The sequence below is a fragment of the Gymnoscopelus microlampas genome, assembly GCF_963454915.1.
Source record: "Gymnoscopelus microlampas genome assembly, chromosome: 5".
Classification (NCBI taxonomy): Eukaryota; Metazoa; Chordata; class Actinopteri; order Myctophiformes; family Myctophidae; genus Gymnoscopelus; species Gymnoscopelus microlampas.
In genome coordinates, this window is record NC_139942.1 from 42362774 (window position 1) to 42374411 (window position 11638).

At 39.9% G+C, this 11638-nt stretch overlaps 1 protein-coding gene across 1 annotated transcript; it reads left to right on the forward strand.

Moving 5' to 3' along the window:
• Window positions 1–2927: 2927 nt before the first annotated feature.
• On the forward strand, window positions 2928–10235 carry tcea1 (transcription elongation factor A (SII), 1). Its single transcript, XM_084057212.1, has 10 exons — window positions 2928–3140; window positions 5045–5107; window positions 5189–5294; window positions 5546–5645; window positions 6696–6841; window positions 7025–7081; window positions 7871–8025; window positions 8700–8846; window positions 9297–9368; window positions 9757–10235. Exons 1-10 carry the CDS (start codon window positions 3066–3068, stop codon window positions 9763–9765), a joined length of 930 nt encoding a protein of 309 aa, XP_083913338.1. The 5' UTR covers window positions 2928–3065; the 3' UTR covers window positions 9766–10235.
• Window positions 10236–11638: the final 1403 nt, after the last annotated feature.

Here is an 11638-nt window from a genome sequence, read left to right on the forward strand (position 1 = left end):
TTTTTTCATTTTTCTTTTCTGAAACCGCTCGAGCGGCGCTAAGGTGGAGCTTGGAGTTTGGGGGTCCCTAATAAGACCCCCAAAAATGTTTACTGCAGTGAGCTATATGGCTATAACCTACTAGGCCTACATATGTACAGTACACGTTGTGTATTATTATGTTACAGCATGCACTTGCGTGCGTAATTACGCGCGTGGAAAAATCCGGCTTGATATAAATTCTAATAAATTCATGACTGATACCAAATGAAAATATAAACTTGACAGACCATATACACATTAAAATTATAAGAATTCAAGTACAATTGCCAGAGATGTGGTCTAATGAAATCTCAACTGTTCTGTCCGAATGCGCAAAATATGATGCTACAATTATTATGAGTGACCCCTTGGGCCAGAAAAAGTAACTAGATTTGTCGCTAGAAGCTTTTCACTAAATAAGTCGCTGGGGGGGTCTGGAAAGAAGTTAAATCTATCGACAAAATCGCTAAGTTGGCAACACGTCTTCCCTTGTAGTGCTGTTGTAGTAGGACTGGACACACTCACTGCTGCAGTGAGTGTGTCCAGTCCTACTACAACAGCACTACAAGGGACACTCCAATATAAACTAAAGTTGCAGTGGGGATATCATTAGGCTACATTAAAGGCAGCTGTGCATCATTGTTCAAATAAGCAACACATTTAACATAAGCCCAGGTGATTCCAGCCAGGAGGAAAGAACTGGAGAGTAGGAGATAGGAGAGTGAGATAACAATGGGAGAGAGAGAAGGTATCAAATGCTTTTTCTTTTCTTTATTTTTTTGCGTCTTTGCGCAGCCCGCACCATCCCGCCCCACGATAATTGCCTCTGATCTCTTGACTCTCCCGCTCGCCCCGCGGTCCAACCCGCGGGCAACGGGTCAGCCCGCGCATCACTCGTGCTGAGGAACACCTCGGTATATGGCGCAGGGTGGATGGAGGTCCCAACTTCGCTGCTGACGGCCCCAACGGCGGTCTCACCCTTGGCCAAAGTCAAGTCGGGATGGTGGGTCGTTTGAAAACTATGGAAAGTACATCCACTCTGACAGTTAGAATATGTCTAAGTGATGACATGTCGAAATGGCGACATGTGGAATTGCCGACATGTCGGAAAGCCGGACTGTCAGACAGTCATGGTGCCATGTCCCCCCGGTTTATTGGCGTGTTCTATTTTTTTTTTTACATTGCCAACTCTCACATGTACATAAACGTTCAAATTTCAAATATAAAGTGCTTACCCCCGAGCCACGGATGTTACCTCACGATCCGGACCACGATAAGTACCCTTATCTTCCGTAATGTTAAATAAAAAGCATTTTAATCCGATCGCCGGCCATTTTCTCCAAATTGTCTCCAATACTTTCAACCATGCGACACTAATGGTTGGGAGGTGTATTGCACTCTGATACATTACAAAAAAAGAAAAAGAAAAAAGAAAATGGCTGGCGATGGGATTAAAATACTTTTTATAGAACAATACGGGAGATACGGGTACTTATCGCGGTCCGGATCGCCTTGTAACATCCGTGGCTCAGGGGTAAGCACTTTATATTTGAAATCTGAACGTTTATGTACATGTGAGAGTTGAACACGCCGATAAACCTGGGGTACATGGCACCATGTCATGTGAACCTGGCTAGTCTCAACTCAACTTTCCAAGTTCGAATTCTATAGACGGATTTCCGCGCGACGTCATCACAGAGCAGAATGCGCAATCTGCGCATGCCCGGGTGAAGGCGCGTTCGAAAATACAGCCCTGAGCGGCAGTGAGCGCACTGGCCAATACAAACTAATAGGCGAGTGTGCTCCGGTGCGTAATTTCCAAACGCACCCATAGGCTTCCCCCCGCAGCTGCGCGGTCATATTCCTCTCATGTTTACTAACAGGAAACCTCTCTATAGGTAGATTTGTTTCTGTTTTCCTATTCCGTAATATTGCTATACATTTTTCATGCTGCAACTAAATAATATAAATATAACACACATTTAGGATGAAAAAACGCATGTCTAAATGAAAAGAAGAGAATCACGTAGGCCTATATCTGCCCGTCCGTCCGTCCGTCCGTCCGATATAGATCTGTCTGTCTTCTTTTTGACGTAACCATGGTAAATATACAGCTTGCATAATGTTAATAGCCTAATATAATAATATAGCCGATCATAATTATGTTTATGTTATAACCGTGTAGCCGACAGTAGCCTATAATATATTTATATTATCTATCTATCTATCTATCTATCTATCTATCTATCTATCTATATGTCCATCTGTCTAACATTGATGTAGCCATAGTAATGTTATAACCATGTAGCCTACGGTATAATAAAATTATATTTAATTATATATATATATATATATATATATATATATATATATATATATATATATATATATATACACACACACAAACACACACTTTTATTTTTAAGTCCTAAATCTACTTCCGCTTCTGGTCTAGTCTTTACAGTATCTTTGAAATTAAGATCGAGAAATGAAAGAATGAAAAAGCAAAACCCTGTTTTCTTACGTTTCATTTTTTTATTGAAGAATGAAAAATGAAAGACGGGAGCGAAACGAACGTAACTTGTGTTAAAATGAAGAATGAAAAATGAAACACGGGAGCGAACGGGAGCGAAAGAACCGACACGACCCTAAATGAAAAATGAAAAATGAAAAACGAGCGCAACGGGCGGTTTTCTGTTTGTGGTTTTCAAAAGAAAATCCAACTGCCAGAACGTACACGGACCCTGTAGTAACTCTGAGGACCCCCTAGGGGTCCCGGACCTCCTGTTGAAGACCCCTCGTCTATGTCCACAACCCGCCCATAGAGGTGAGCTGTGCATGGTAGGCTGCAGTGAACATTACAGTCCGCTAGGGGCTGCAGTGAGTATTACTGCCCGCTAGGCGGACGCCGCTGTGTGTATGTAGTGGACGGCGGTGTGTTTTGTGTGTGTGAGAGAGAGAGAGAGTGTGTGGCCTCTTTTGTCATCAGCTTTTTATTTCTCGTCGACCCATTTATTTTTTACGGTTCCTGCAGATCGGCCAACATGGGCAAAAAGGAAGAAGAGGAGATCATCAGAATTGCCAAGAAAATGGACAAAATGGCCCAGAAGAAAAGCGGGGTGAGATGAATGGATGCTCGTAACGTTGCATGGCTACACGTTAGCTATGCTACGTTGTTAGCATTAGCTCTTCACTAGTCTGGCGATGTTAGCCTAACATGTCAACAAATCAAACCCATCCGACCTGCAGCACCACATTACAAACACGTCTCTGCACCGTCCAAAAATAACCGGATCCAACTCATCTGAAACTAGCTTCATGCTAACCTTAGCTTCTAAACCTGCTTAGACTGGGGGTCCTTTTTTGTACTTTTTTTTTAAGCCTGACTAGCTAACCGGCTTCTTTGTGTTTTAGTTGAGCTAAATGCATCTGTTGAAATAATGTATTAAGTCATGTTTTGGCATTCTGGTGATGCATTTTGTGAGCATTTTGTTGATATTGTAACGAAAGAGTTAACATTAGCGTAGCCGCACAAGAATGATAATTAGCCAGTTAGCTGCCTATGCTAATGGTAAACCTAAACATTGGATTGTTGTTGTTGTTTGTGTTTTAATGCGCGTTCCTGGCAGCAAGTTGGACTAAACACTGTGATTCATTCTCTGTCAAATTCTAGAGTGATCTGTCATCAAACAAGACTGACAGCCAGTGTTTTTTAGTAACAGAATTGTATTTATACAAGTTAGTTTTTGGGGAGCCTATGTTGTACTGAAGGATACAGTATAGGTAGGCACTAGGGACATCTAGGAACCTCGATGTAAAATTAGCTATTTTGTCAAATTGTATTTAAGTAATGCAAAGTATACATGATTTGAACATGCACAGTACATCGTTATCAGACTTAATGTTATCCTTCAACTTCTTGTTTATGCCCCAAAATGACTGGATATACAGGTTTTGTAGCAATTGTAGAAATAGCTTCTTATCTGGCGGAGTCATGTTAGAAATATTAGACCTTAATTGTCAAATGTTTAAGCATGTTCTAATCATGTATACTTTACCCACAAACATTTTCCAAATATTACATTTTTTAACAATCTTCCAAATATTTAGTCTTTTAACATTTTTTGGAGGAAAATAACCAATTTAACACCGGGGTGCCAACTCTTCCTTGGTGCCCACCTATCCTTTTGCCCTACTGAATATCCACTGAAGTAGGTGCTAGAAGAACCATGAGGTTACCAAAATCAGTATAGTTCATCCTGCAATCTGTATAGATTATGAGGTATCTTGCGTGCATACATAGTTGGCATTTTCTTGTGATAGTGGCTCTAGAGTAAATGCAGGGGTCACTGATATTGTTGGGGTTAATCCTCTGGTGAGCATGAATGCACTCAGCTAGTTGCATGGCAAGCCTCCCTTCCGAATGTGTGTGCAAATGAGAATTTCTACTAAAGGAGCTAATGGTGGAAAGGCACCCAAATCAGTAGGATTCATCTTCTGGGTGAAGTAAGATGATCAGAGATCTCCTCCTACTGATAGGTCTGGTGATATCTGCATTCAATGAAACGGCTAAAACTGATTGGAAACAATTTAGAAATTTAAGACGACAGTATCACAGAACTAATGCAAAGTCTTTAAGGTTGTCCTTCATATTATGGGCCGTATCAGGATTTGTTTGTTGTTAGCCCTGGTTTTCTCTGCCGTCCAAGCCCATTCAATAAATTTAGATTTCCCCAGAAGTATTAGTAGATCTCTGTTGATTATCTGGCTATGTGGTACAAACCTCTGGGTAGTATGACAGTAAATTATTAATTGGTGAACTGATTGACGTCCTTAGAGCCCTGCTGCTAGTTGAAAAGCTTAGATTAAACTCCTGTTGTTTCAATGTTGATCAAAAACAAGAATTGTAAACATGTGAGCAATCTGAATTAATCGAGATAGGTATGTAATACTGTCGTACACAATCTAGTTTCTAGTACATACATTCAGTGAGGAGTGTATTAAACCATTTTCCCCCCTGCAGTCTGGGGCTTTGGACCTATTGAAGGAGCTGCGATGTATCCCCATGAGTCTGGAATTACTTCAGGTATCTTTGCACGTTCCTTCTCTTGAATCTTGATTGCACAGTTTTTAAGTGTCGATGTACTGAAGCAAAGTCTTTCTCCAGTCCACTAGAATTGGGATGTCTGTCAATGCCATCCGCAAGCAGAGCACAGATGATGAGGTGACGTCCCTAGCCAAGGCCTTGATCAAATCATGGAAGAAGCTTTTAGGTAATTCCTTTATTATTGTCATTATTACTATACTAGTGTCCTCTGTCTGTCTTTGCCTGATTGTAATGCTACTTGCTTTTCCCCCACTCACTGTGTAGTACATCAACGCAAACAGTGTGTACTTTATAATACTCAAATAGCAATTTCTCACTCTTCAAGTTGCCATCTCACTTGGGCAAGCACTTTGTTTTGTTGAGCTGTCTTGGTACAATTGTGGTGGTGTTTGACACCGTGTTTCTTCTGCATGCCAGATGAGCCTGGAGGTGGAGACAAATCTTCAGAGGAGAAGAGGAAAGAGCCGTCAACACCTGCCTCTCCCTCGCAGGGAAGCCCAGAGCCAAAAGAGGAAAGGTGAAGGAAACAAAATGCATATAGTTGTTGTTCAGCGAAACAAAATGCATATTAGTTGTTGTTCAGCAACAGTGCAACAACACTATCTAGGGATTTCCCCCTAAAAGTCAAAGGGCTTCATTCACAAAGCGGGGGTACTCACAGATTTTGTACGAGTGTTTCCACATGCAGAGTCTGATTCATTATTATTTGTACTTAATTTCTTTGCGTCAAGTACACTAAAATCTCATGTCTTGTCAGCTTTATTGCATCCTAGTTAGTGGGTAGATCTATTAGTCGAATCTCCTAGTTACACTAACATTGTCTAGTCAACATAGTTTTGTTGTCATTGGGGAGATTTATTTCTTTTTTTAATATATTTTTGGGGATTTTTTTTTGTCTGTGTTGATAGTGAGAATAGAGAGAGACAGAGATAAGAAATGCGGAGAGATAGTAGCCGGACGGGAATCAAACCACTGCTATCGGGTCACCCCATTGGGGAGTTTTCTAAAGTTTGCAACGCCACGCAGTGTCTGTTCCACACAGTGCCATGCTGACTATACAGAGAGTGTGAGAGGCAAAGAGAGCAAGAGATATACACGTACATGGAGAAAGACACCACTTGTTTGACATAACATCGTCAGACAGCATTATTAGGGCATGCCTCCTGACAGAGATCTACGGTCTGCTTTCAGCGTAAACTCGAGTGCTGCACACAAGCTCATAAGGCGTCGCCAGCTTTTTGTGTACTGTAAAGAGGCAAATCATACCAGCGTACTTTGATGTCAAAATGCATACCGTTTGACAGGTTGTACACTCTTGAGTTAAGAATCAATTTTATTGTCGCATCACAGGTTTACAGGTGAAAAGAAGTGGGTGAAATGACGTTTTGTGCAATTTAACACTGAGGATTTTGCAATATAGATTGGAGTCCCAGAGATTAATAAAATCACAACAAATGGCCTAATGCATATCAAACTGGAGGTCTTAGTTTGAAGTTAAAAAGGTTGAGAACCAGTGCCGTACAGTGCTATTGCCAGCTAAGATGTTCTCTCAATGTTCCTTCAACAGCTCGAACAGTAACTCAAGCAGCAAGAGTGAGCCTGCAGACGTTCCAACCAACACACTCATCTCCACTTTTCCCCGCGCACCAACCACCTCAGACTCTGTTAGGATCAAGTGCAGAGAGCTGCTGTGCGCTGCACTGCAAACAGGAGGTAATCCCATTATTAGAATATGGAACAGCCAGTGCTGTCAACACAGAGAATGGGTTTCTGATTTGTGCTTGTTAATTCTAGGCTTAATGTTTGCTTTATTTTATACATGTTTAAAAACTGCATGCATGCACAGATAGACACACACACTTTTTCATCCCTTTCTCTCATCCTGTTTTGTTTCAGATGACCATGTTGCTATTGGTGCTGACTGTGACGAACTTGGGGCACAAATCGAAGAATATATCCTGTTGAACGTTTGCACTCTGTTGACCACAGCGTATAAGAAACGGGACATGATTCTTAAGGATTATGCATTTTTGCCATTTATGATAGTTCTGAGATTTTGTTTGTGGATACCTAATTTATTTAAACAATTTCTATCTTCTAGCTTTGTATTAGGGATTGGCATGAATAGTTGAATAAGCGGGTGTGGAACAGGTGTTGACTACCAGTTGGCGGTTAATGGTATCTGCTGTTTAGATTAAGTTGAAATGTCTATTTTGTGATATCACATAATGTCATGGTGCTCTAAATCTAGCCCATCTAGATTTATTCACACAACATGCTACAGATTGTTTCTGCAATGTGGAGATCTGTTGCATGGTGTGTGTGAATACATTCATCATTATGTCCTGATGAAGACTTCTGGGTTGAAATGTTGGGTCATTAAACAAGTAGGTGTATATTATAAACAATTATGCACATTCGTATCTTAGTTTTTAACTTTTTGCTGTAGCCAGCACCTAACCAATATAGATTGTGCACCCTGCCTCCTCCTTTTTACATTGCTCTCACATAGCACTTGCTGGATGTATGCCGGGTGTTCTAAAAATAAACTAGGAATGTGATGTGCAACTAGTCGACTGGATTTGAAAATAATCTAAACTATATTAATCGCCTACTGGTTTTAAAGGTTTTATTAAATGCCCATCCCTAATTTATGCTGCATTTCCAGTAATACATAGCATTCAACAGTATTGCTTAGTAATAGTTGTTTTTAAGCTTAAAACTTCCTTGACTTGCCATCACTCATCTTCCAAGAGTTCAAGTGCACCGACATGAAGTTCAAGAACCGAGTGCGGAGCCGCATCTCCAACCTGAAGGACGTGAAAAACCCCAACCTGAGGAGGACTGTGCTGTGTGGGAACGTGTCCCCCGAGCGCATGGCCAGGATGACCGCAGAGGTTGGTTACATGGATTAGACTGAAATCGTCACGACTGATTTCAGTCATTTGTGTTCCAAAAAAAAGTAAAAAATGTTGAAGTTTCCTTTTAAACTATTTCAAGATGTTTGGGTAGATAACTTGTCATAAGCATTTACAATCATTCATTGTGTACTTTATTACATTGTTTTACCACAATGATGGTGTATTAAATGAATTGAATAATTAACAGATTCTTAGAATAATCTTCTGAATAATTGATTATGAAAATTGTTGTTAAACTGCTGCCCTGTAACACTCAAACTTTAATATCATCACCAATCATGGATCTGGAAGACATTGCTACTTGTCCCTGATCTTTACCTGTGCAGCATATTATGTTCACCCATATGATTCCGCACAATTTCATGCGTTTCGTGTTCAGGAGAAAAACATTTCAATCCTATTCTTGTTGTAAAACCATCACAGTTGGATTTCCCTCATAACCATTGGCAAAACACTCGGCTGCCACAAAAAGTCAAAAGTATTGACGTTTTAAACCTCTTTTAGAATATGTGGTGGTGTTTTTCTCCTAAATTAGTTTTGGCTCAATGGGAAGTTTATTTTCCTTTTCACATAGCTGATCACATCTACCCCGTTGTGTTGGTCAAATGATGGCATTCCGTGTTATTGTCGGCCCCTCTCTGTTCTTGCAGGAAATGGCCAGCGATGAGCTGAGAGAGATGAGAAAGAACTTGACCAAAGAGGCTGTCAGGGACCACCAGTTGTCCACCACCGGAGGCACACAGTCAGATATGTTTACTTGTGGCAAGTGCAAGGGGAAGAAGTGCACATATACACAGGTATGAGGATTTCACCTTACAGTGATTTTCAACCCTTGTCATTTCATGGAGCCCCAGTTTTATATGAATTTGATTAGGGGGTGTATCCAAAAAAGTGGACGATTCGAATAGACAGTCGAACACTCCCCAGTCAATGGAGATAGTTTGTTTTTGATTTCTTCCCAATAGCGCACTAGCCTACTTCTAAAACATAATTTATGCTCCGTCGAGCGATGGTGTCGCTCGCCGAGAACAGCAGAGAATAGCAGACCTACATGCTCACATTGTGTCATCGTGATCTTGTAGTCTTTTGGTATGACTCGGCTGGGGATTGAAAACTGACCTCCCAATCTCAGGGCGGATACTCTAAACCACCAGACCACTGAGCTGGTTACTGTATGAGTACAGTAGTAAAAAAACAAAACGTCTAAAATCGTGCTAATCAGTTTGTGTGTATGTGATCGTCCCCAGGTTCAGACTCGCAGTGCTGATGAGCCCATGACCACATTCGTCTTCTGTAATGACTGCGGAAATAGATGGAAGGTATGTTGTTAATGCCAAGTATTGACTGATGTACTTGTCTATTTGGAGAGGGTGCTTTCTTGTAAGATTATAATTATAGTTATAAGCGCTCATAAATACTCATAATTCTTTATAACAGTACTCATAACATATGCATGCATGTTGCATATGCATGCAACATTTTATAATGACTTATAAGGTCAAGTAATCATAATCATAATACTTCATATTTACTGGTCACTCACAGGCTTTCTTTTCCCCAGAATCATTGTGTATTATAATTCTCATAGCTGTAATGCATTATAATTCACTTATAAGTGTTACCAGTCGCTGATCCTGGTTCACATTAATGTATGCGTATTTTTTTTTTAATTTATTTATATATATTTATTTCTGTCTTTTTCTCCAGTTCTGCTGAATATACAAGCAACAACCTTGGAATTCAGAAGAGTAGCAAAATTCCCGGACCAGGAATCTGTCCATCTGCAACAGATTGGAACGTTTGTTTTATGTGGTACCTGGTGCACAAATTGCCATACAAATACACCACTGCTTTTATTATTTGAATATAATGTTCATAGATGCAGTCTGTTGTCGGGTCCTGCCCCCCCTCCGTTCAATTGTTCGATAGACACAGTCCGTTGTTGGGTCCCGCCCCCCCTCCGTTCAATTGTTCGATTATGTTTTTAGCTATGTTCGCTGTCAGATATATACGATCAATCTCGTCTCACCATTTCTTTTACCAACATTTTTTTATATGTCGTTTTAACATTTTTTGACAGAATTTACTCGCAGTTACTACCGTTTTGCTTTGCCCCCCACTATGTTTTATTTAATTTCCCAATGAAATGTAATCATTTGATTAAATAGTAAAGAAAATGTCTTTCATCAGTCTCTCCAATTTATTGTGTGATCTATTCTGCTTATATTATAGCTAATTTTGTGCATGAATCTTTGTTGGCGTTTATAAAACCGAACAAGCATCCTTTGTTTCAGTCTGAATTTTCGTTGGCTTTTTGCAATAAGTAATTTACTATGGCTATTGGTAAAAGATTTGCAGACCCAAGCTGTTCAGTTCTGAGTTGAATTGGTGGAATATGCATCACATGAATGTGAATATTCATGTTAATCTGAATAGGGACAGTATAATGTCACTTGCTGAACAACCGAGCACACCATTATCTGTTATGTATTTTGCCAGGTGCAACCACTCGATCGTTGCTGTCGAGCAGAAACATATCTCCCTATTTCAACTTAAAAAAATATATATATACACAGTGTTAATGTCCTACTTCCTTATACTACAGTGTCACGCAAAAATAGAGTTAATTTCACTTTTTATTCATAAATGTTTCATAGGCTGGTCATCATTCCAACAGATCTTTTAAAGCACTTGTCTTGCCCGAAATACTTTGAATTACACTTGGCAGAAGATAATTGTCAGGGTACAACACTTTCTGCAAGTATTCATTGGGAAGACCTTACTGCAAGCGATAACGGTACAAATGTGCTTGTGTGATGAAGTCACTCGGGTCAGTAAAATTATTGTGCTTTATTTTAGAATCAAAATGCCCACAAATCATTATTTTCTTGGAGAGAAACAGAAAAAAGCTAAACCATATACTGTAAACATTCACATTATTTTTTTTAATGTATTATTTAGTAAACATATCGCAAAAATAACACATTTCATATAGGCTAGTAAACAGAAGAAGAAACAACATTTATAGGCAGTATCACTCCAAACCATTGGCTTAGATTGTGTTTGAGGTTGATCCATGTGATGTAACCATCAGCTCAAATTGCACATAGCAAGTAGAAAATGTACTCTAAAGCCTATATCGTCACTGTCGGGCAGAAACCTGGTATATATATATATATATATTAAATCTTTTGATGTATTTTATTTAATTCTTTAAATAAAAGCCCTATTTTGTACTCCGCTGTATGCCAATGGTGCGCAAAAGTAGGGAAAATAGCTCATCCACGAGCTCACAACGCGTCACGATGTGGATCGGCTATTTTCTCTACAAACATTCGAAAATAACGACATTGGATGTATTGGAACTCTGATAATTGTTTTACCCCAATGTCCTGACAAGTAACGATTTTGGACATACAAGGTTCCCACCTGACGGCGACAATGTTATACTTTGGCTTGCGACGGTGTCACCCACATCGACATAGGTTTTTTTCGTTCGAAATAAGGGCGAGTAACACTGTTGTACAACAAAGTATAGGCTTGAGTAGAAGCAGAAGTGCCACTGTGTAGTACACAGACTGGCAGACAG